The sequence below is a fragment of the Hyperolius riggenbachi genome, chromosome 7 (assembly GCF_040937935.1).
Source record: "Hyperolius riggenbachi isolate aHypRig1 chromosome 7, aHypRig1.pri, whole genome shotgun sequence".
NCBI lineage: Eukaryota > Metazoa > Chordata > Amphibia > Anura > Hyperoliidae > Hyperolius > Hyperolius riggenbachi.
Window position 1 is genome coordinate 312,404,412 of NC_090652.1, and position 26,312 is coordinate 312,430,723.

At 48.7% G+C, this 26,312-nt stretch overlaps 1 protein-coding gene across 6 annotated transcripts in view; it reads left to right on the forward strand.

Moving 5' to 3' along the window:
• The window catches only part of EPB41L5 (erythrocyte membrane protein band 4.1 like 5), a 151,043-nt gene that overhangs the window by 20,011 nt on the left and 104,720 nt on the right, over window positions 1-26,312 (forward strand). For 3 of the 6 annotated variants that reach the window (XM_068246145.1, XM_068246141.1, XM_068246146.1), the window contains exon 2: window positions 13,475-13,661. In XM_068246145.1, the coding sequence (XP_068102246.1) occupies window positions 13,482-13,661 (180 nt within the window). In that variant the 5' untranslated portion in view covers window positions 13,475-13,481. The other 3 variants (XM_068246142.1, XM_068246143.1, XM_068246144.1) reach the window with 3 other exon arrangements.

Sequence of the window (26,312 nt, forward strand, 5' to 3'; positions counted from 1 at the left end):
GTGCGAATCGCCGCTAATGTATTTAATAGTAAAAACGCATGCGTTTTTTACATGCGTTTTTACCCGCGATTCGCGTGCGATTTCGCACCTTTTCCAATGTTATTTTGCCCTGGCAGTGTCATGGTTAATTTCGCATGGCACCCTGCCATGCGAAATCGCACGCGAAATCGCGGGTAAAAACGCATGCAGAAACGCATCCGCATGCGTTTTTACAAGCGTCGGAATGCCGGCGAATCGCGTCACAACAGTGGAAACAAGCCCTGACACTTTTGTCAGATCTGACAAGATTAGCTGCATGCTTGTTTCTGATGTGATTCAAACAATACTGCATTCAGATAGACCAGCAGGGCTGCCAGGCAACCAGTATTGATTAAAAGAAAATAAATATGGCAGCCTCCATATACCTCTCACTACAGTTGTCCTTTAAAGAGGAGCTAACCTAGGATTGAACTCCGTCCCAATCAGTAGCTGTTACCTCCTTCCTCACAAGAAATCTTTACTTTTTCTCAAATATATCCTAAGGGGGCTATGTATGGCTGATATTGTGGTGAAACCCCCTCCCACAGTGTGATGTCATGACCATGGTCCTGACAGTTTGCTCTCTGCTAACCTCATTGCATTGTGGGACATAACGTCTTTTTCCAACTGCCAAGCATGCAGTATCTCCCTCTGTGCATAGAACTCTCAGTAACGAACATTCCGTACAGATCCCCTGGCAGAACTAAAGATGTCACCATGTGATACATTTCAGAATGTAAATCTGAGAGAGGAAAGATCTTACAATGGCCAAACACTGACTATATAATCTATAAATGAATATTGTAAAAAAACAAAAAGCCATTTTATGATGTTGTTGTTTTCACTACAGGTCCTCTTTAATATATGTTAGCCCTCAGAATACATGGAGGAGGTAGAATTGGCCGATCTGGTTCACTCTGCAAAAAATGCGTGTGCTTGCACTTAGCGATTTGTGATTTTTACAAAACAATTTTCAGTGTTTTTTGAACAAGAGATCTGATTGAATTTCACATTTTTCTCAGTATGTCAAATCCTGGAGTGGCCTTTTTTTTCATTACAAAAAATAAAAATAAAAAAACTATTAGGTAGGATAGTCAAACTCTTGTGGTTCTTTCGAAATCCTTTTTTGGGGGGCTCTATTACCCTGAAATTCAGGTACTGATTTTATTTAATAGCATTTTAATCTATGAACGCTTCATGAAGAGTGTTTGTGAAATGAAAAAGTAGTTTGTTGCAAAATCGAAAAGGAAACCCCTAATGCTCAAACTGGTAGACCCGCATCTTCCTGCTGCCTGCCCCCTCCCAGGGAGTCGGTCCGCCGGATCGATTACCGCTCGTCGCCAGCGGGGGTCGAGCAGCGAGATCGGACCAGCTGAATATTATCAGCTGGCCGGATCAGCTGCTCGATACACGGTACAGAAAGGTACCGTGTATCCCCAGCATATGACTGATTAGCGCTTTCTGAGTGCTTTTTAAAAATTGCTCCCATTCACTTTCATTAAAATCGCGTTAAAAATCTACGCAATTGCTCGTACATGTGAAAAAAAAAAAATGTAAGCGTTGTGTTGATTTTTAATGAAGGTAAATGGGAGCGATTTTTTTTTTTTTTTTTTTTTTTTTTTTAGAAAGCGCTAATCAATCACAATTGCTCAGAAAAGCTCTTATAGTGTGTCTGAGCACTAAGGGCCTGTTAGCACTATACATAGATTTGCAGTGTTTCCCTGCAGGTGAGCTGCACTGGGTAATGCTGCCCAGGTTTGTAGTGGCTTGCCGTGCAGATGGCGCTGCTGTGCGAATATGGATGCCATGCTGCAGATTTATGCATCCGAATAACTAGCCCTGCATAGCAATAGCTTCCCGAGAGGCGCTCTGAACCTCCGGGCTCTGGAAAATTGGCACTTGGCCTGAGGAAGAGGACTTGTAACCATGAAACCCATTTCCTGTGCAAATAAACTACTTTTAGTCAACCTCATTAGTGTGATTGGAGGGTAAGCCACCTCCATATTATTTAATAATAAAAATTATTATTATTATTATAATACTTGGCTGGCTGTCTTGCTGATTCTCCTTTTAGGCCACTTTCCCACCAGGACGTTGCGTTTTAAGGGGACGTTAAGGTCGCATAACGTGCCCCTAACGCAACGCCTGGTGCTCTCTGATGTGGACGTCAGAGTGAGCCGCGTTGTGCAGCTCACTCTGGCGTCCGTGATGCGCACTCTTGGACGCATGCGGCATCACGTGGTCCCGCCCGGCCAATCGCCGCACAGAGCGGCCGCTCCAGGAAGTAAAAGCTACACGTCACTGAGTGCAGTGAATATTAATTAGCCATGTGCCTGGCCGCTCTCCGCTCCTCCCCAACATTACTGAGCAGAGCATGTGCAAACAGTCTAATGTGGCTTAGCCGCGCATAACGCACAGCATGCAGCACTCTCAACGGATGTGCTGCGTTACAATGTAACGCAACGTGGGCACTGTGAACAGCCCATTGATTTTCATTGCTGTGTGGTGGGGCTGCGTTACAGGCTGCTCTAACGTGCGCCTGTAACGTCTTACTGTGAAAGCAGCCTTAGACACAGCCCCTGAACAAGCATGCAGCAGATCAGGTGCTCTGACTGAGGTCAGACTGGATTAGCTGCATGCTTGTTTCAGGTGCATGATTCATCCACTACTGCAGCTAAATCAGTGGCGTAGCTAAGGAGCTGTGGGCCCTGATGCAAGTTTTACATGGGGCCCCCCAAGCACTCTATACATAACAATTGATACAGCGCGCCAAAACCTGCCAATGGCAACTACAGTGTCAGAGGTGCAAGAAGAGGCTGGGAAACAGTTTGTTAGTGATTACTACTATTCACAGCATCTATAGAAATGATTATTATGAGCACAGGACCAATAGAGAGGTAATAATGTAGATGAGGGAAAGCCCTTCGGGGCCCCTCTGGCCCAAGGGCCCCGATGCGGTCGCTACCTCTGCACCCCCTATTGCTACGCCCCTGAGCTAAATCATCAGGGCTGCCAGGCAACTGGTATTGTTTAACAGGAAATGCATATGGCAGCTTCCATATACCTCTCACTTCAGGTGTCCTTTTAAATCACAGCTGAAGTGGGTGGGATGTGGAGGCTGACCTATTTATTACATTATTTTAACAATGCGGATTGCCTAGCCATCCTGCTGATCTTCTGCCTCTAATGTTACGTTGTTTTTTTTTCACCCGACTTCCCGTGCGATTGATTGTACGACTCTAATCTCAACCAAAAACTACAGTAATTTTATCGTCCGCCTGCTACACACGTGTAGGTTTTCTGTTCCGTTTTTACTATGTTCTTGACTAATTACGCCCACTATTGAAGACACTGCACTCTGATCCGGCCCCCTGAACGCCTCTATATCCGACACATAATCAAGCCACTTCATCGATCGCACCAACACACGATGTCCGATACTATTTCGATTGAGAACACACTCCATTCTGCCCATAAAATCGCTCAAGTGTGCTGAAAAATGCTTCCGATTTTGGTTGGGATTCGATTCGTACTATCGATTGCACAGGAAATTGGGTGAAAAAAAAACGTAACGTGTTCCCAGCATAATACTTTTAGCCAGAGCCCCTGAACAAGCATGCAGCAGATCAGGTGCTCTGACTGAGGTGTGACTGGATTAGCTGCATGCTGGTCAGGGGTGTGATTCAGATACCACTGCAGCCAAAGAGATCAGCAGGGCTGCCAGGTAATCTGCATTGCCTAACAGGAAATAAATATGGCAGCTTCTGTATCCCTCTCACTTTTAGTAGGCAGCTAGCCCCCAGGAATGTGGCAGTGCTCTGCCTGTACTGTGGCATTGTCAGGTGTGTGTGTTCAGCTTTATAACCTCTCATTCACAGTCACATACCAGCGACCCGCATTGTGTGCTGTGTACTCTGCGCTCTGCCCATTGTCTGCCTGTTACATTTACAATGTGTGATATTTCCTGAGCTCACATCACAGCCAGGAGTGTTTCCTCTCGCCCCGGGGTGTGTAAATATATACATTGTGCCTTCCTGGGGGAGATCTATAGGGGTCCTGAGTCAGTCCCGCCCTCCAGGATTGGAGCTACATTGCCAAGTGTGAATTCCTCCTCCCCACAGTGACCACCTATAGCAGGGGTAGGGAACCTAGGGCACCCGAGGCAGATGTGGCTCTTTTGATGGCTACATCTGGCTCACAGACAAATCAGTAGAGGTTGATTCAGGTGACGTGATTTGGGGACGCCGGGGGGCCGCTTGGGCAGTTTTTAAAATTGGAACATGCGCAGTAGCAGGTGACGGGCCCAGTCGGCCAGCTTTCAGAAGGGCACTGCTGCTGAACGGAGCAGCGCAGACAGATGGCGAGGGTTTCAAGGGGCTGGAAGACGCCCCAAGTTAGTTAAAGTGGACCTGAACTCTTGCACAGGACAGAAGGAAAACGGAGAGAAATGCACCCTGTGTGTATTTAGAGAGTTTAGCCTGTCCAAATCCCCCCCCCTCATCTGTGACTAATCACAAGTTGTAATTTGATCTCTCAGCTATGTCAGCTGGCTGCCTTGGCAGAGCAGCTAATTGGTAAACACAGGATGTTATCCCTATGTAGAGTAAGTAGACACACTCCAGATTTATTGCAGCTGTAACAAAGGGATGTTTTTTTCTTTTAAGGTCATTATGCTGTTGCTTATCTTTTAGAGAAGAGGAAGTTCTGAGTACAGGTCCACTTTAAACTGGCATCTTTTATGTACTTTAGGTACCATTTAAGAGTGAATCCCCGCCAGGTGTTTTTCTTAGAACTTGTCAGGCCGGTGTCTGGTGTGTTTAGGAAGTTGTGAAACTGGCCTGATAATCTGATAACCCGCCTCCTCTCCCATCATGTGTCATTCCTGACTCTCTTCTCTCTGATTGGCTGTCACATGTACGCAGCGGTCATTTAGGAACGGTCATCTGAATTCCCAAGATACACAGAGGAGCTCTCTGTACTGATATTAGATGACCTGGATTGATAAGGACATTGGACTGAGGCCCACTACTTGTTCATCGTCCAAAACAGGACAGCAAGGCCTCCCTACGGCCATTTTGCCAGCAAGGCCTCCCTACGGCCATTTTGCCAGCAAGGCCTCCCTACGGCCATTTTGCCAGCAAGGCCCTCCCTACGGCCATTTTGCCAGCAAAATGGGCATTCCACTATCTGACAGGCTACCCAAAAAGTTACTATGCACAAAAAGCTGTTTTTGAATTTACGGCAAAAAAGGGCTCTTGTGGTTAGGACAATGTCTCTGGGGGCAACAGCCAGTTTCTATCTATCCTGATTGAGATTTGGGAGCTGGGGGTACCTCAGGCTAGTGATGGGTTCTGTTACTCGGAGAGGGGTGGAGAGACGAATGTAAGCTGCAGCAGGAGGGGTAATGAACGGGTTTGATACACCCAGTCAGCATTCAGATGAGATGCAGCAGCAGTGCAGGACTGTTGCCGATGCATTAAGGGTATGGGGTAACTTTGGTGGGGGGAGGACACTTTATACATGCTAGATTCTCGTCAGGGGCGGCCTAGGCCAGGAACTATCTAGCCTGTGTACAAGGCCTTGGATCAGGCCTCAGGATAGTACTGCTGGCTTGCCGGTGTGGGGGACGTGGGGGTTGGCGGTTTGGCAACCTCGGTGATCCATGGGTTGCTGGTCTTAATGATCTGTGGGTACCTGGTCTGGGACTAATGCCTGGTACACACCATGCAATTTCCTGTGAGATCGATGGGTCGAATTGATCATTTCTGATAGGTCCGATCAAGTTTTCGATTGATTTTCTGATCCATTTTTATAACAGCAGTAATCGGAAAAGCGATCGGACCTGTTAGAAATTGTCAAATTGACTCGTTGATCTGCTGGAAAATTGCATGGTGTGTATCAGGCATTTAGGACGGACTGGCCGGTTGGGTGATGGGTGTTTTGTGGTCAGACACTTGTCTATCTTTATGAGCCATTTTATCTCCATTGTTTCCTAAAGCAGCAGCCTCAGGGGGGAGGGGGAGGGGTAATCAGTAACCTCAGAGGTGTCACACTGGAGACAAGTGTCATAGCACTGAGGCTGAATGGTGACCTCTGTCCCCCTGCCTGTCACCAGACGGCACAACTATGAGGCTCCACTCATTGCAAAACTGACAGTGAACTATGTTTTAAATAATGGTTCATACTTTTCAGTCTGCACTGCAGTGGATCCATTGCAGTAAATGGGCTGCACTTCAAATTCAAATCCAAAAAAAAGCTTTATTGGCAGGACCAAATACATTTTAGCATTGCCAAAGCAAAATAAAACATTAACATGGGGGGGGGGGTGGTTGTTATGTAGTTTTTAGGGTGTGGGGATGTAAGGGACAATATAGTGGCTGGGATATACAGTCCATAGGGGGGTATTGGGGGTATACAGCCCATGTGGTATCATGTTCCTCTCAGTTGGTGGCAGGCTGTGACATATCGGGCAGCTATTTGCACGGTTGTTTCCTCTTCCCCAGTAGGATGTAGAGTTTCCTCTCCTCTTCTGTGGAGGTAAAATCCAGGTTGTGGGCGGAGAGTCTCTGGAAGTGGGCGGTCCTTACAGGTGCATATTTGCTGCAGCGTAGCAGAAAGTGGGCCTCATCCTCCAGGACCACCTGGTCACATTGCCTGCAGTCTCTCCTCCCGGGGCTTCCATGTCTGTCTGTGCTACCCTGTCTCTACCTCCAGGTTGTGGGCGGAGAGTCTCTGGAAGTGGGCAGTCTTGACAGGTGCATATTTGCTGCAGCGTAGCAGAAAGTGAGCCTCATCCTCCAGGACCACCTGGTCACATTGCCTGCACAGTCTCTCCTCCCGGGGCTTCCATGTCTGTCTGTGCTACCCTGTCTCTACCTCCAGGATGTGGGTGGAGAGTCTCTGGAAGTGGGCGGTCCTCACAGGTGCATATTTGCTGCAGTGTAGCAGGAAGTGGGCCTCATCCTCCAGGACCACCTGGTCACATTGCCTGTGTTGTGTCTGATTACGCTGCCTGTGGATTTGCGCTGCCCGCTTGCGCAGGAGGAGACTGTGCGGCCACATTTTCTATGGAATGATGCTGCTGGAGGTAAAATGCTAAATATCTCCGCTCCCACACCTCTTACACTCACCCCCCCCCCCCCCCCCCGAACGACGACCTCTATGCCAAATTGCAGCTCCCGAGACCCGCTGGTTCCCGAGATAGATTTCTCTAATCTATCTCCTGAACCAGCGGGTCTCGGGGGCTGCAATTTGGCATACAGGTAGTTCTGGGGGTCCCCTCCCTACCCTGGAAATTTGGGGAGTTTAAGAGGAGTGGGAGCGGAGATATTTCGTATTTTATCTCCAGCAGAATCATTACCTTCGCACTGAGTATGCGTGCTACTCAGTGTGGAGGGGAGCTTCCGGGCAGCGCAATCAGACATTACACCTGCACAGTCTCTCCTCCCGGGGCTTCCATGTCTGTCTGTGCCGCCCTGTCTCTATCTCCAGGCTGTGGGTGGAGAGTCTCTGGAAGTGGGCGGTCCTCACAGATGTGTATTTGCTGCAGTGTAGCAGGAAGTGGGCCTCATCCTCCAGGACCCCCTGGTCACATTGCCTGCACAGTCTCTCCTCCCGGGGCTTCCATGTCTGTCTGTGCCGCCCTGTCTCTATCTCCAGGCTGTGGGCGGAGAGTTTCTGGAAGTGGGCGGTCCTCAGCGGTGTATATTTGCTGCAGTGTAGCAGGAAGTGGGCCTCATCCTCCAGGACCCCCTGGTCACATTGCCTGCACAGTCTCTCCTCCCGGGCCTTCCATGTCTGTCTGTGCCACCCTGTCTCTATCTCCAGGCTGTGGGCGGAGAGTCTCTGGAAGTGGGCGGTCCTCACAGGTGCATATTTGCTGCAGTGTAGCAGGAAGTGGGCCTCATCCTCCAGGACCCCCTGGTCACATTGTCTGCACAGTCTCTCCTCCCGGGGCTTCTATGTCTGTCTGTGCCACCCTCTCTCTATCTCCAGGCTGTGGGCGCTCAGACGGTACAGGCTCAGGGTCTGTCTGTCTTTGTGATGATGTAGCCTCCCCAGATATGGAGCCATTGTGTACTCCCTCTGTAGTGATTGATAGACAGCGAGTTTCCGGGAGTTCTTTATGTCACTTCTCCATTCCTCTATGTATCGTTCCTTGCAGCTTTCTATAGTCCCCTTTATTTGGGCTTTTGTCAGCCTGTGTTGGTGGTTGGTGGTGGACCGCACTTCTGTGCTGTCCACGATAATCCCCCTCCTCTGGAACTCCCTCCCTCAACACATGCCTACACCTACCCTTAAGTGGACCTGAACTCTTGCACAGGACAAAAAGAAAACCGAGAAATGCACCCTGTGGGCCGATTCACACTTGAAAGCGCAAAACTTGCAGGAGTGATGTTTTTGTGATTTCATGCGGAAAAATCACTGGGTACAGCAGCGACATTTATTTGACTTAATGCAAATCGTATGCAATTTTGGATTATGTTTGCATGCAAGGCAGAATACTTATGCTACGTACACACTTGCGATAACGATCGTTTGCAAGGAACGATAGTTACCAGACGAACGATATTGGAAAGATTGGAATGCAACTATGGGATGCAGCGATCAGCCTACACATTTTAACGATTGTTCTCGCAGAAAAGAACAATCAGAGGGAAATGTTGCGTACATATTTATATAAAATTAAAAAAAACCACTAACATAGAGTTACTTTAGATACAAATATATGATAGTTAACTTGAGAACAAAGTTTATTTGAAATTTGTAATGTAACAATCCTTTACGGGTCGCGCTACACAGGAAGTATGGAATCTGGGCTGTCATGTGGACCATTGTTTGTGAAGTATGGAATCTGGGCAGAATCCAACGCAGGCGCATTGGCCCTTGTAACGATCGTGCTCGTCAGATAACTGTACACACTATAGTTTTGTAACGATTGTCGGTAGATACGATACATCAGGTTGGATATTTCCATCTTCCCGATGTCGTTCTTTTGTCATTCGTATTCATGATCGTTTGGTAAAGGGTCCCCCCCCCCCCCGATTGTCGGCAGAACGATCGTTAAGCTGCTGTTTCAAACGACCATAGTCGCCAGTGTGTACGTAGCATCAGCCTCTCATTGAGCGACTGGTCACAGATACTAACTAGAGGAAATGTTCTGATTGGATAATGGATGCCAGCGGCTGCACAGCTAGAGCAGGAGAGCAGGACACCCCAGAGGGGGTACAGACTGCTATAAAGTTGTGAGGTTTATACTTTCTTACTCACAAGAAAAGGCTTGCCATCCATATTGGTGGAGAAAACGATCCACTGCATTGGCTTTAGAATTGAGTAACCAGGCCTCCTGCTCTCTGGTGTGGCTTTCTGGCCAGCCTTGTGGCAGCAGTGCTCTGGGCGGGGTATGGTTGCTATGGTTACACGCTCTGAGACGGTCTTGGCCTGTTAGCAGTAGAGATCCTGTGACGCAGGAAGTGGCTGGCGGGTGGGCTCCTGACCAGAAACGCCTGTGCGGGGATCTACTTTTATCGGCTTATCAAGGTGCCTATAACCTGATAAGTGAGTTCCGCACAGACGACCGTGGAATGCCCACGCCTGGGGTGCCTCTGTGACCCCCTTGTTAGTTCACGTCTGCAGCGGTGAAGTTGGCCTGTTTCGGTGAATAATTTATGAAGTGTTGAGAAATAATGGAGGTATTTGGAGAGTGGCGGCCGGGCGGTCTGCAGCCCTCTCCTCTGTATTACATTAGTTACAGATTAATAACTGTGTAAACACTTCTGATGGCGGAAGGGGGGAGAGACAGACATCTGCTACCTGCTGCTGTGTGGCTTTATTTTTTTGGGTAGAAAAGATTATAATGCAAATACAGTATTTTTTTTAAGATTAAAAAATAGTTTCAAGTACTATACACATCTGCTTCTACCACTGCTGTGCGGGGGAACTGGCCTGCACCTGTCCTCCAGCCACCGGCACAGGGGACACTGCCCACACCTGTCGTTCCACCCCCCCCCCCCCACCTGCATGGGGAAATGGACCACACCTGTCCCCCCAACCCCGGCCACCTGCACTGGGGAACCGGCCCCCTCCACCTGCCCCGCTCCCGCCACCTGCACAGGGGAAACTGCCTGCACCTGTCCCATCCACCTGCACTGGGGAACCGGCCCCCTCCACCTGCCCCGCCCCATCCACCTGCACGGGGGAAGCGGCCCGCACCTGCCCCATCCACCTGCACGGGGGAAGCGGCCCGCACCTGCCCCATCCACCTGCACAGGGGAAACGGCCCACACACACCTGCAACTTGGGAAATGGACAGCACCTGCCCCCCTCAGCCACCTGCACGGGGGAAACGTCCTGTACCTGCCCCCCAGCCACACGCATGGGGAAACTGGCTGTACCTGCCATTCTCTATCCACCTGCAATAGCTCGCATCTACCCTGTCCCATCCATCTGTATGGGGAACCCTCAGACTAACCCCCCCCCCCCCCCCCCCCAGTCACCTGCACAGGGGAAATGTCCTGCACCCGGAGGAAACAGCGCGCGGCTGCCCATCAGACTGCACCTACCCCCTGCACAGGGGAAATGTCCTGCCCGTCCACTTGCATGGAGGAAACGGCATGCGTCTGCCCCTGAGACTGCACCTGCCCACCTGCATGGGGCAATAAAGCTTGTGCGAGCTTCTTTCACCTGCATGAGGAAGCGGCCTGCACACCTAAACTACTCTTTATGTCCTCTTCCTGGAAGTGTCCTGGATAAACTCTCTCTACCATTTCAGCGGCTTTTTTATACCCCCTGTTTGGAGGAAGGGAAGCAAAACCATGTTGAGCTGTGCTCTCTGTTTATGGGCGTATGTAAACAAAAGCACATGGGGAGGGGCCAGCCAGGGGGGTGGGGTCTCATAGACTGTAAGGAGTGTGTATCCCGGTGGAGGTGCCCCCAGGCTCCTCTCTCCAGTCACACCTGGTAATCTGTGTAGCGGAGGAAGATGACGTTCTCGTCATGCCTAGACACAGATTTCCTCAGGTGAAACCAGTTCAGGTTCTCCCAGTGAGTCACTTCTGGTTTCTGTACATCTCTGCCTGAGATATTTCATCTACTGAGTGTCCTCTGTGCCGATGTCCCGATGATTCTGTCACTCTCCGTACTACCGACTGGCTCTCCCTGAGGCTTTTCCTGGAAGAGGTATGGGCTACTCCCCTCTGGGGCTCTTCCTGGCCGAGGTATGTGCTGCTCCCCTCTGGGTCTCTTCCTGGCGGAGGTATGGGCTACTCCCCTCTGGGGCTCTTCCTGGCAGAGTTATGGGCTGCTTTCCTCTGGGGCTCTTCCTGGCAGAGGTATGGGCTTCTCCCCTCTGGGGCTCTTCCTGGCAGAGGTATGGGCTTCTCCCCTCTGGGGCTCTTCCTGGCGGAGGTATGGGCTGCTCCCCTCTGGGGCTCTTCCTGGCCGAGGTATGGGCTTCTCCCCTCTGGGTCTCTTCCTGGCGGAGGTATGGGCTACTCACCTCTGGGGCTCTTCCTGGCGAAGGTATGGGCTACTCACCTCTGGGGCTCTTCCTGGCGAAGGTATGGGCTGCTCCCCTCTGGGGCTCTTCCTGGCGGAGGTATGGGCTGCTCCCCTCTGGGGCTCTTCCTGGCGGAGGTATGGGCTGCTCCCCTCTGGGGCTCTTCCTGGTGGAGGTATGGGCTGCTCCCCTCTGGGGCTCTTCCTGGTGGAGGTATGGGCTGCTCCCCTCTGGGGCTCTTCCTGGCCGAGGTATGGGCTGCTCCCCTCTGGGGCTCTTCCTGGCCGAGGTATGGGCTGCTCCCCTCTGGGGCTCTTCCTGGCGGAGGTATGGGCTGCTCCCCTCTGGGGCTCTTCCTGGCCGAGGTATGGGCTGCTCCCCTCTGGGGCTCTTCCTGGCCGAGGTATGGGCTGCTCCCCTCTGGGGCTCTTCCTGGCCGAGGTATGGGCTGCTCCCCTCTGGGGCTCTTCCTGGCCGAGGTATGGGCTGCTCCCCTCTGGGGCTCTTCCTGGCCGAGGTATGGGCTGCTCCCCTCTGGGGCTCTTCCTGGCCGAGGTATGGGCTGCTCCCCTCTGGGGCTCTTCCTGGCCGAGGTATGGGCTGCTCCCCTCTGGGGCTCTTCCTGGCCGAGGTATGGGCTGCTCCCCTCTGGGGCTCTTCCTGGCCGAGGTATGGGCCGCTCCCCTTCTGGAGCTTTTCCTGATACACGTCAAAGCGCAACTTCCTGTCATCATGCCATGAGTCGTAACGCATGCATGCGTTGGCTAGTGGTAAAGGGCCCTTAAAGTGGATCTGAGATGAACTTTTATTCATTACATAATTGTGTTCCTTCCATATAGTTTATAGGGCATTCCTCAAGCCAAATACTTTGTTTTTTAATACTCTAATTCCTTATAAACTAAACAAGCCTCGCCAACAGCTTCTCCAGAACGCCAAGGCACTCAGTGCCATGTAGCAAGGGCTTATGGGAGCTCAGTCTGGGCGGGAGGAGGAGGTTACTAGCCAGAGATTTCAGAGGTAGAGGGGAGGGGGGAGTGCAATTTTCACAGGCTGAGGGGTGGAGATGCAGTTGCAGATTACCTGTGTACAGTAATGTGACAAACAGAACATGGCTGCAGTCATTGTATCACAGGATTAAATCATCATAAACTGCTGAAGCTGTTTGCAGCTAGATTTGCTGTGTCTGTCTAAACTTTAGACAAGATATATAGACAAGTTACTTGTTAGTTTAGTTTTTTACCTAAAATCGCTTTTAAAGAGAAACTGTTGTGAAAATAACAATAAGTGTTTTGTTTTTGTTTTTTTTGTTTTTTCTTGCCTTTTACAATATTCATTTAGAAATTGTTTGGTCAGTGCTTGCTCATTGTAAAATCTTTTTCTTCACCCTGATTTACATTCTGAAATTTACCCCAGGTGGTGACCTCTTTACTGCTGGCAGGTGCGGCACTGCGGAATGTTTTGTTTACTGAGCCAGTACAAAATATCCGGTCTTCCATAATGCTCGAGGAAGGGGGGGGGGGGTAATTTCAAGCGCTAGTCTACCTCAGGGGACAAAGCAGGAAACCTCCATAGGGACTAGTTCTCCAATCCCAGGACCCTCTTACAGCACAAGTGTTGTGATTGGCCGGATAGTGTGAGTTTAGTTACCTACAACTTATTGGAAACTCCGCAGCTCGAGGGGGTGCTGCCCACCCAATCACATTACCTGATTTTCCCTCTGAGGTTTCCTGTGGGTCCCCTAAAGTAGACTAGCACCAAATTTCATACAGCTAATCAGCCTAGGCTAAAGATCTCTCCAAGGGCGGGGCTAAATCTAATATATAGATATAAGAAGTGTTTCTGATGCTGAAACCAGGAAATTGACCATAAAACTGGGTGTCCTGAATAACTTTCTGCATTCTACTGTATGTGTCACTACAGGGCCTCTTTAATGTATCCCTTTCCATGCTTCCTTTACAGCTAGAAGATGTTGAGTTTCTTCCGGCGCACGATTGGCCGCCGGTCTATGCGCCGCCATGCGGAGAAGGAACGCCTCCGAGAAGCCCAGAAAGCGGCGACCCACATACCGGCGGCGGGGGATGCCAGATCGGTGATCACGTGCCGCGTGGCCCTGCTGGACGGGAGCGATGTCAGCGTGGATCTGCCGGTGAGTGACAGGAACCTGTATTGTGTATAATCTATCCTGTAAGGAGGGTCCGTGATACGCTGATCTCTCTGGCTTGCATGACATTTTACAGTGGACCTGAACTCTTGCACAGCACAGAAGGAAACACAGAGAAATGCACCTTTTATGTATTTAGAGAGTTTAGCCCATCTAATTCCCCCTCATATGTGACTAATAACAAGCTGTAATTTGATTTCTCCCCTGTGTCAGCTGACTGCCTCAGCAGAGCAGCTAATTGGTAAACACAGGATGTTAACCCTATGTCTGCTTCCCTGAAAGCAGGAAGTAGACACACTGCAGATTTATTGCAGGATTCGTATCAGCTGTAACAAAGAAATGTTTTTCTTTAACTGTTATTATGCTGTTGTGTATCTTTTAGAGCAGCGAGGAAGTTCTGAGTTCAGGTCCTCTTAAATGCAAGCTGTACTGCAGATTTGAGCACATTTGGCCCATGGAAGAAAAGTAGGAAACTAGGGCGCCGGCTAGTGGCAGAACTTTGCGTGCCACCCTAAGGAGCCGTTAAATTATTGGTAAGGGGGGGTGGTTAAGGATGGGGGCCAGGGGGGTGGTTAAGGTTAGGCGTCGGTAGTAGGAGGGTTCAGTATAAGAATTGGTTTAGTTTAAGTTGTAGTAACAGATCATTTTTTTTTTATTTTTATTTTTTTTTCCCCGTACTGATATTTTACTATAGTTTGTTTTTTCTACTTTCATTTCACAGCAGGATAGGGGTAAATATACCGATATTCTTATTTCGACTTTCTTTGCGTCCAAATTTCCCGCCGCACTTTCTTGACGTAAGACGTGAAGGAGGTGTTCTGTGCTGCACTTTGCTTCTGTACACGGTTTATATTCACTTATTACGGCTGTTAGAATTTGCGTTCTTCAATTCTGATTTCGGTTGGACTTCAGTCTCCCATCCCGGGATGTGCTCTCTGGGGATGATCAATGGTATGCAAATACTTCCAAGTTTATGTAAATGTATATGCAAATATGCAGCTTAAAAAATGGACCAATCCTTTTAAACCTACTTATGGATTACTGCTGGCAGAAAAAGTTGTCAAACCCAAAGCTGCTGTCTAGGCTTAAAGTCTGGTACACACTATCAGTTGTGATTGGCCAATTACTGACGAATTTTACCACCTCCCTGTAGCATGAGGGTTTTCCTTCACAATCTGCTCATAATAATCGGTTAACCCTCATTCTACACTATGCTAGTAAAATCGGTCAGTGATCGGCCAATCACAATTGAAAGTGTGTACCAGGCTTTAGACAGGAAGAGAAAACTCTGGACTACATTTTTGTCTGATAATTTTTGTAACGACTCCACAGCCGTGTTTGCGGGGGTATAGTAAAGGGAACACAGAGAGCCCAAAATATATAGATATATACTCACAAAACAGGGTTACCTCCAAGACAACCACTGTAAAGGCCGGTGGGGAGATCAGACCTGACCCCACTCAGGATTTAGAAGTCGCTCTCTGTAGATCCGAGAAAGAAGGGGGTATATCACCTCTCCACTAGGGGTGGACTCAATTGCGGTATAAAGTAAACCCAGGCACCAAAAGGATAAAATACACTAAAAATCTTAAAATTGCTACAGAGGCAGTGGTGGACTTCGATTTCCAAACATTTATCGACATACTCCAAAAAAAGCTGCAACGCATTTCACAACCCTGAGAAACGTGTTGCAGCTTTATTTAGAGTATGTCAATAAATTTACAACGGTTTTGAAATTGAAGTCCACCACTGCCTCTATAGCAATTTTAAGATTTTTAGTGTATTTTATCCTTTTTGGCGCCTCGGTTTACTTTTATACCGCTGGTTGCCGGGGCGTTTTTGTGTAGACGTCGGTTTGGGGAGTTTCGCCCTGTCAGGAGATGTTGGCGCGGTTTAATCGGAGGCTGACTCTGAACGCTGCTGAAACGTCTGTCACAACCAATCGCTCACCTTTGCAGCGGACGGGGAATTCGGCTAATGGGATAATCCCGGCTATTAATTAACATTCATAGAGTTTCCGGCCAATTGTCAGCGCAATTCATGTGTAAATATTAACCGTTCTGTACAGAGAGGCTGCTTCTCCCTCCAGACAATAAATGGGCAGGTTATGCCATTGTTATTGGGGGTTTAGGGCTTAAAGTGAACCAGAAACGAAGCACCCTCATGTATTTTATCATATATTAGTGGAAACATTGGAGAAAACACCTACCCTGCTCTCTGTTTTATTCTTCACTGCTCAGCCTGCTTGTATCAGCCCTGATAAAATCCCCGACTGAGCATTCAGTCTGGCTTTGCTCAGGAATCATTATAGCTGAGTCATTCTAGCAAAGCCAGACTGAATGCTCAGAGGGGGATTTTATCAGGGCTGATAACAAGCCGGCTGAGCAGTGAAGGATGAAACAGAGAGCAGGGTAGGTGTGTTCTCAAATTTTTCCCACTGATGTATATGGTAAAATAAATGAGGATACGTCTTCTCGGGTTCAGGTGCCCACTAACAATCCAATTTCCTAAACAATTGACTGTCTGATGCGATTGATTGAAGACTATCGTTTGGGCCTACCAATGGAGGTGAAATGCTAAGTCAGCGATAATTGGAGATCGCATCTGAGGAGCTGATTGGAGGGTTATGAAACGTTCATCAGCTTTGTATAGTCTTTTTAGCCCGGTACACATCAGGCAATTTTCACTTTACATCGACTGATCACATCAGTAGTCAGATCTTACATCGATTGTATGTAGAAGAAAGCTAGCACACACGTATGCAATTCATTGTTTTTTTTCTTTTTAAGTTTCGAATCAGATTTCAAATATTTGTTTTCCCAAATGGATAGTGATCAAAAGTGAATTGAAAGGACATAGACACGGAACGAGGGCCGGTATTTGATCATTTCCAGCTTGTCCGGGCGAGGTCAATTTTCATCTGGGATTGTTTGCTGACTGTCAGTTATGTTAATGTTAATAAGAAGCGTCTGAAGTGGTGATTGCATGGTGTGTGCCCACCATTAAGGGGCCCATACACTGGTCGATTTCAGCCATTGATCGGAAATCAATTCTATCAAATCAATCGATTTGTGGTCTATTTGATCTTTCTGACAGGATGGAAAATCTAGGTCGATCTGCTGCTGACAGGAGATCGGTGGCCCATAATTACATTGGATCTAATGGTGCAATAATGCATTTAGGTGTGAATGGGGCCCAAGTGTGATTTTGCGCGTTAGCGCTGCGTAATATGTTGGTGCTTTATAAATACAATAAATCAAATAAATTTAGATCGAATTTCAATAGATTTCCAAGATTTCGTTCTGAAATCTATTGGAAATCTGCTCCTAGTGTGTGGCAGTATCTGACAGAAATCTATCTGATGTTCAAATCTGCTGCAAATCTATAAGTGTATGGCAACCTTTAGTGCTCATTCTCACTTGAGCGGGAATCGCGCGATTCCCACTCACTGCAAACCGCTAGTGTTTTTAAAAAAAAAAAAAAAGAAACCAGCAAGGCATTTTGCGGTTAGCGTTAACCACAAACTCGTTACACGCAGCGTTTTCCGGACGATTCCTGAGCGATCGCGAATAGCATGTATAGAACCGCTTATTGCGATCGCTCCCAAAACGCTACAGTGTCCAGTGATTTATTTATTTTTGATATGAAAGGAGCCTTAGCCCAATCTACACGATTTGATTCTTTATACGATTCTATTTACGATCCGATTAAATCCAGCATGTCCAATCGGGATTCAATTCGATTTGCCATTGTTTTGCAATGGCAAAACAAATTGAATCAAATCCCGATCGGACATGTTGGATTTAATCGCATCGTAAATAGAATCGTAATCGTATTGTGTAGATTGGGCTTTAGGCGTCTTCTGACTTTTGGAGTTAAAATGCTAATTCTCCGGAGCATGCAAAGAATCTAATCCTAAATACCTTCAGGCTTGGCGCCCGCGGCCCCCAATCCTCCTAAATGTCAGCGTTGCCCCCGCCAGCGAGACCTTTTGTGTTGTCGTTGGTAGCTATGCCAGGCCAGAGGACAGGGAAAATTATTACCCAATATGCAGGGGCCACCTCGCCCCACGCTGGGCTCCGAGAGGCGTCTGCGTACCTCCAGATCAGAGAAGTCCGCCTTGCAGATCAGTCAGGCTGGGGCGCACTAGTTTTCATCTCGTACATTTTGAAGACGCGCACAATCACACTTGGGTCCCATTCACACCTAAAAACAAAAACGTTTTGCGTTTCTGTGCGTGTTTTTTTTTTTTTTTTTTTTTTTTTTTCTCCCGGCGCTCCACTGCGTGCTACTTTTAGTTTTTTTTTGTACAAAGCGCTTTTTCAGAGCGGTTTTGTAACTCGCTCCCTGACGCAAGTCAGGAAGTGAACTCTTTAACTCTGAAAATAATAAATAATGAATTCTTAAAAACGTGAATGCAATCGCTGCACAAAGCGATTTTGTGAGCGTTTTGCGGTTTTTTCCTATATCTTATAGCAAAAAGAAAAAAAAGCCTCAAATGGTACAGAAAGCGCTTTGCTGAGCGGAAACGAACCGCTCAGCTGTGAACTCTCTCATAGGGAATCATTGCTCAAGCGTTTTGTGGACTTATTCTTATAAGAGAAACTACGCATGCGTTTCACATGTGGTATGTGTGTTTTTGTTTTTTACACAAATGCACGAAACACATAAACTCGTACAAAAACACAGAGAAAATCGCACAGGGCAGAAGACTTGAGGTTTTCCACACAGACCGGTGGGCTCCCAGTTGTTGTGTGTTGTGGTGTAACTGCTGCTTTATAACGCGTCTTGCTGCAAGGTACCTATGCCACATTCACAGTGCGGCGGGGTAGTTGCAGTAGAACAGGTTGCAGTATGGCAATGCAGAGCATGCAGTGCTTTACTGGTAAACGTAGAGGTGAAGCATTCTTTTCATTGTCTGTATGCTTCACTGTACACAACACAATGCAGCTTTACTGTGCGGTAGGCAGGGCTTTGGAGTCGGGGCAATTTTGGGCACCCGGAGTCGGAGTTGGAGTCGTGGTTTCATAAACAGAGGAGTCGGAGTTGGAAGATTTTTGTACCGACTCCACAGCCCTGGCGGTAGGTATGACATTTTATTCCATTCTTGTTGTACAGGGAACTCAACACAAAATCTCACTGTGAACCCAGCCTTACAGAGAAATAAATCAAACATTCTTGTTGACCTCAGGAATTGCTATAAACAGTTCCTAGGAATAGCGGTGAGGTCATTGCGCCAGGTTACAGTGGTGCCAGTTATCTGGGATGAGGAAATCCAGGGGCCGGGGCATTCCCTCCTGACTTCCAAGCGTGGGGTCTCTTCCTCAGAACTCCTCAACAAATCCCGCCCCCAGAGCAGGCACGCCCCGCCCCCAGAGTCAGCACACCCCACCCTGCCTGGGGGCACCTTGGGTCAGTTCTGCCCCCCCCCCCCCCTTCCCTGGAAAAACAAAATTCCTTCCTGACCCCACAAGGCTTGTTAGCCTGGGCCGAGCTCTCATAGTATCATTCTTATCATTACCCCTGAATAAGCCTCAGGTCCAGACCCTTAAATTGAACCAGAGGTTAGAAGAGTATGAAGGTTGCCATATTTATTTCCTTTTAAGCTATATCAGTTGCCAGGCAGTCCTGCTGATCTCTTTGGCTGCAGTAGTGTCTTAATCACACACCTGAAACAAGCATGCAGCTAATCCTGTCACACTTCAGTCAGAACACCTGATCTGCTGCATGCTTGTTCAGGGGCAGTGGATAAAAGTATTAGAGGCAGAGGATCAGCAGGACAGCCAGATGATGGTATTGCTTAAAATGAAACCAATATGGCAGCCTCCATATCCCTCTCACCTCGGGTCCACCTTTAAAAAAAAAAAAAAAAAAAAAAAAAGGGAAAAAAAAATTGGCATTCCTGAACTTTTGCAGTAAAGATGGGCAATGACCTCAGCACGGTGGCGTAGTGGTTAGGGCTCTTAGCCAAGTCAGCATCTGCAAGGAGTTTGTAGTGCTCCCGTGGCTGGGCTGTGTGCATGCTGGTACTTGTAGTGCTCCCGTGGCTGGGCAGTGTGTATGCTGGTACTTGTAGTGCTCCCGTGGCTGGGCAGTGTGTATGCTGGTATTTGTAGTGCTCCCGTGGCTGAGCAGTGTGTATGCTGGTACTTGTAGTTCTTCTATGGCTGGGCTGTGTGCATGCTGGTACTTGTAGTGCTCCCGTGGCTGGGCAGTGTGTATGCTGGTACTTGTAGTGCTACCGTGGCTGGGCAGTGTGTATGCTGGTACTTGTAGTTCTTCTATGGCTGGGCTGTGTGTATGCTGGTACTTGTAGTGCTCCCGTGGCTGAGCAGTGTGTATGCTGGTACTTGTAGTTCTTCTATGGCTGGGCTGTGTGTATGCTGGTACTTGTAGTGCTCCCGTGGCTGGGCTGTGTGCATGCTGGTACTTGTAGTGCTCCCGTGGCTGGGCAGTGTGTATGCTGGTACTTGTAGTGCTCCCGTGGCTGGGCTGTGTATGCTGGTACTTGTAGTGCTCCCGTGGCTGGGCAGTGTGTATGCTGGTACTTGTAGTGCTCCCGTGGCTGGGCTGTGTGTATGCTGGTTCTTGTTGTGCTCCCGTGGCTGGGCAGTGTGTATGCTGGTACTTGTAGTGTTCCCGTGGCTGGGCAGTGTGTATGCTGGTACTTGTAGTGCTCCTGTGGCTGGGCAGTGTGTATGCTGGTACTTGTAGTGCTCCTGTGGCTGGGCAGTGTGCATGCTGGTACTTGTAGTGCTCCTGTGGCTGGGCAGTGTGCATGCTGGTACTTGTAGTGCTCCCGTGGCTGGGCAGTGTGTATGCTGGTACTTGTAGTGCTCCCGTGGCTGGGCAGTGTGCATGCTGGTACTTGTAGTGCTCCTGTGGCTGGGCTGTGTGCATGCTGGTACTTGTAGTGCTCCCGTGGCTGGGCAGTGTGTATGCTGGTTCTTGTTGTGCTCCCGTGGCTGGGCTGTGTATGCTGGTACATGTAGTGCTCCCGTGGCTGGGCTGTGTGCATGCTGGTACTTGTAGTGCTCCTTTGGCTGGGCTGTGTGCATGCTGGTACTTGTAGTGCTCCCGTGGCTGAGCAGTGTGTATGCTGGTACATGTAGTGCTCCCGTGGCTGGGCTGTGTGTATGCTGGTACATGTAGTGCTCCCGTGGCTGGGCTGTGTGTATGCTGGTACTTGTAGTGCTCCTGTGGCTGGGCTGTGTGCATGCTGGTACTTGTAGTGCTCCCGTGGCTGAGCAGTGTGTATGCTGGTACATGTAGTGCTCCCGTGGCTGGGCAGTGTGTATGCTGGCACTTGTAGTGCTCCGGTGGCTGAGCAGTGTGTATGCTGGTTCTTGTTGTGCTCCCGTGGCTGGGTCTGTGTGTATGCTGGTACTTGTAGTGCTCCCGTGGCTGGGCTGTGTGCATGCTGGTACTTGTAGTGCTCCCGTGGCTGGGCAGTGTGCATGCTGGTACTTGTAGTGCTCCCGTGGCTGGGTCTGTGTGTATGCTGGTACTTGTAGTGCTCCCGTGGCTGGGCTGTGTGCATGCTGGTACTTGTTGTGCTCCCGTGGCTGGGCTGTGTGCATGCTGGTACTTGTAGTGCTCCCGTGGCTGGGCTGTGTGCATGCTGGTACTTGTAGTGCTCCCGTGGCTGGGCTGTGTGTATGCTGGTACTTGTAGTGCTCCCGTGGCTGGGCAGTGTGTATGCTGGTACTTGTTGTGCTCCCGTGGCTGGGCTGTGTGCATGCTGGTACTTGTAGTGCTCCCGTGGCTGGGCTGTGTGCATGCTGGTACTTGTAGTGCTCCCGTGGCTGGGTCTGTGTGTATGCTGGTACTTGTAAAGCTCCCGTGGCTGGGCTGTGTGTATGCTGGTACTTGTAGTGCTCCCGTGGCTGGGCTGTGTGCATGCTGGTACTTGTAGTGCTCCCGTGGCTGGGCTGTGTGCATGCTGGTACTTGTAGTGCTCCCGTGGCTGGGTCTGTGTGTATGCTGGTTCTTGTTGTGCTCCCGTGGCTGGGCAGTGTGTATGCTGGTTCTTGTTGTGCTCCCGTGGCTGGGCTGTGTGTATGCTGGTACTTGTAGTGCTCCCGTGGCTGGGCAGTGTGTATGCTGGTACTTGTAGTGCTCCCGTGGCTGGGCAGTGTGTATGCTGGTACTTGTAGTGCTCCCGTGGCTGGGCAGTGTGTATGCTGGTACTTGTAGTGCTCCCGTGGCTGGGCTGTGTGTATGCTGGTACATGTAGTGCTCCCGTGGCTGGGCTGTGTATGCTGGTACATGTAGTGCTCCCGTGGCTGGGCTGTGTGTATGCTGGTTCTTGTTGTGCTCCCGTGGCTGGGCAGTGTGTATGCTGGTACTTGTAGTGCTCCCGTGGCTGGGCAGTGTGTATGCTGGTACTTGTAGTGCTCCCGTGGCTGGGCAGTGTGTATGCTGGTACTTGTAGTGCTCCCGTGGCTGGGCTGTGTGTATGCTGGTACATGTAGTGCTCCCGTGGCTGGGCTGTGTATATGCTGGTTCTTGTTGTGCTCCCGTGGCTGGGCAGTGTGTATGCTGGTTCTTGTTGTGCTCCCGTGGCTGGGCAGTGTGTATGCTGGTACTTGTAGTGCTCCCGTGGCTGGGCAGTGTGTATGCTGGTACTTGTAGTGCTCCCGTGGCTGGGCTGTGTGTATGCTGGTACATGTAGTGCTCCCGTGGCTGGGCTGTGTATATGCTGGTTCTTGTTGTGCTCCCGTGGCTGGGCAGTGTGTATGCTGGTACTTGTAGTGCTCCCGTGGCTGGGCTGTGTGTGCTGGTACATGTAGTGCTCCCGTGGCTGTGAGAAGCAGTCTCCGGACTACTGCCAGCAGATCCCATCGCATGTCAGCTCATTAGCGGCACAAAGAGGCTTTGTCAGAGGATGCCAGGCCGGGGCAGGAGGAGAGTCTCTGGTTACCGGGTGATGGGAGCCCCTCTGTGTCCCCTCTGCATTCCTTTCCTGTCACAGCACCAGCTTGTGTTCGCATGGAGGAGCGCCCGGCGGCTACAGACCGGTTCTGCAGCTCCTATCCGAGTGACTTTCTGCCAGTGTGAGGGGATCCCAACGTGTGTGTGTCCCATATGCGAAACATATGAACGGGGTCCCCCCATTCCAGCCATAACTCTGTGTGCCTGTTTAAGGGTCACTCTACCTAAAAGTGTTACTTCCATGTCTGGTAGGGCCTGCGGTCGCCAATCATTCCCTCATATCATCTGTCTCGGAAGATTAGACCCCCCCCCCCACTGCAAACATCCTGGGGGATGGGGAGCTCCCGATAGTGGATGCAGCAGGTGTGCAAAGCTGAGGACTCAGGAGGGTAGAGATCTCACCATCCGTCCCATAGAGGTGAGAGCATACAGTAGTGGGAGATGCGCCTATAAAAGAATAGGGAGACTCAGAAGTGCAGAGATCGCACCATCAGCGTCCCGTGTTACTAAGCAGCGTGGTCACAGCAGGGTGCGTTACCCGGCTGGCAGGAAGTCCAAACTACTGATTGGTGAAGGTCAGATGCTAATATTTCCAAGTTGATGCAAGTTATGTGTTGATTTTAAGCAACTTGGAAATGGACAAATCCGAATCGCCAGCCACAGCCGCTGGTTGAGCCATCATATAATGTATATCCATAAATCCTTTCCTGCTGTCTGATTATACAGTGGGATGCAAAAATTTGGGCAACCTTGATAATCATCATGATTTTCCAGTATAAAATCGTTGGTTGTTAAAGAGGAACTCCAGCCTAAACAAACATACTGTCATTAAGTTACATTAGTTATGTTAATTAAAATAGATAGGTAATATAATCTCTTACCCACCTGTTCTAAAAGAACAGGCAAATGTTTGATCATGGGGGCAGCCATCTTTTTGGTTGAAAGGAGGTGACGGAGCATGAGACACAGTTCCATCTGTCCTGTGTCCTGAGCACCTCTCCCAGCTGCGCGCGCTAGGCTTCAAATCTCACATTCAAAATTAAAATAAAAAATGTTTTCATGCTTTGCACAGCATCAGGGAAAAATGCCCGGGCAGTTTTCTTCTGTGCAGCTTAAAATGAGGCATGGGTAAGGAAAACAAAGTTCTGATGCTGTGAAACTGTTAAAGAAACACCAAGCCTTTTCAGTTCTGCTGAGTAGATTTTTAGTCTGGAGGTTCACTTTAAGATAAATGTCCGTTAAATATATCGTATAGGCGCCACACACCGTGATATTTGAGAAGTGAAATGAAGTTTATTGGATTTACAGAAAGTGCACAATAATTGTTTAAATAAAATTAGGCAGGTGCATAAATTTGGGCACTGTTGCCATTTTATTGATTGTAAAACCTTTAGAGCTAATTATTGGAACTCAAATTGGCTTGGTATGCTCAGTGACCCCTGACCTACATACACAGGGGAATCCAATTATGTGAGAGTATTTAAGTTGTAAGTTTGCCTCTTTTAATTTTCTCTGAAGAGTAGCAACATGGGGGTCTCAAAACAACTCTCAAATGACTTGATGACAAAGATTGTTCACCATCATGGTTTAGGGGAAGGATACAGAAAGCTGTTTCAGAGATTTCAGCTGTCTGTTTTCACAGTTAGGAACATATTGAGGAAATGGAAGAGCTCAGTTAAGTTAAGGCTCGAAGTGGCAGACCAAGAAAAAGCTCGGATAAACAGAAGCGACAAATGGTGAGAACAGTCAGTCAACCCACAGACCAGCACCAAAGACCTACAACATCATCTTGCTGCAGATGGAGTCACTTTGCATCGTTCAACCATTCGGCGCACTTTTTACATAAGGAGATGCTGTATGCGAGAGTGATGCAGAGGAAGCCTTTTCTCTGCCCACAGCACAAACAGAGCCACTTGAGGTATGCTAAAGCACATTTGGACAAGCCAACTTTATTTTGGAATAAGGTGCTGTGGACTAATGGAACTAAAATTGAGTTATTTGGGCATAACAAAGGGCGTTATGCATGGAGGAAAAACCCTGCTACCTACAGTAAAATATGGTGGTGGTTCCATCATGCTGTGGGGCTGTGTGGCCAGTGCAGGGACTGGGAATCTTGTCAAAGTTGAGGGACGCATAGATTCCACTCAGTATCAGCAGATTCTGGAGACCAATGTCCAGGAATCAGTGACAAAGCTGAAGCTGCTCCGGGGCTGGATCTTTCAACAAGACAACAACCCTAAACACTGCTCAAAATCCACTAAGGCATTCATGCAGAGGAACAAGTGCAACGTTCTGGAATGGCCATCTCAGTCCCCAGACCTGAATATAATTGAAAATCTGTGGTGTGAGGTAAAGAGAGCTGTCCATGCTCGGAAGCCATCAAACCTGAATGAACTACAGATGTTTTGTAAAGAGGAATGGTCCAAAATACCTTTCACCCGAATCCAGACTCTTAGGGCCCTTTCACACCAGAGTGCTTTTTCGGCGTTTTAACGCCACGGCCGAAGTTGGCGTTTTCCTAGGTAAAAGAAAGTCCATAGACTTTCATTTTACCATTCACACTAAACGCTGCGTTTTGGAGCGTGTTTCAACGCTCCCAGGCGCTTTTTCTGGGCCTACCGCGGCGTTTCTCATTACAATTGACTGTAATGTATAGGCGTTAAAACGCCTTCAAAACGCCTTGAAAACGCCTGCAGCCAAAACGCAGCGTTTTAGCCTTTCACCGCTGCCTGTAGTGTGAAAGAGCCCTTATTGGAACCTGAAGAAAGCGTTTAGAGGCTGTAATTTCTGCAAAAGGAGGATCTACTAAATATTGAATTCATTTCTTTTTTGTGGTGCCCAAATGTATGCACCTGCCTAATTTTGTTTAAACCATTATTGCACTCTTTCTGTAAATCCAATAAACTTCATTTCACTTCTCAAATATCCCTGTGTGTGTCTCCTATATGATATATTTATATGACATTTTGTACCATAACAACCAAAGATTTATACAGGAAAATCCTGACGTTTTAACAAGGTTGCCTAAACTTTCGCATCCCACTTAGGGATGGTCGGAATGCCAATTCCCGATTCCGCGGTAAATCCGCATTCCGCCATTGCCAATTACCGATTCCGCTACTAATTTCCGCATTCCAATGCGGAATTTCCGCCGGAAATCGCGGAAATTCCACCTGACTTTAACATCGATTTTCTCAAAAAATATAAGGTCTTTTTGAAAACTTTTTTTGCATCTTGTTCAGAAGATTCTGTTTAATAAACCCTGACAATTTGGTGTTTCTAAGACTTACAGGGGCTTTGCTATTAACTGCTAAAGTCGGCTGATTTTTACTGTAATATAAATGCAGAAAATAGGCAGATGCAGATTTACATTACAGTAAAAATCCGCCGACTTTAGCGGTTAATAGCAAAGCCTCCGTAAGTCCTAGAAACACCAAATGTTCAGGGTTTATTAACCACTTTCGGATTTCCCAGACGCATAACTACGCCCCTATTGACTTAATGAGCGGATCAGGGGCGTTGATAAACGCCCCTGCCGCTATTGTGCTGTGCGGACACGATCGCGCGCGTGCTCCCGCGCGCTCCCGCGCCCCCGTGCGTGCACATGCGCGTGCACCAGCTTCATTTATCTCTGGGTGGGATTGATGAATGGGAGTAATTACTCCCATCACCAATCAGATGCCTGTAACCATGAATGAGCAC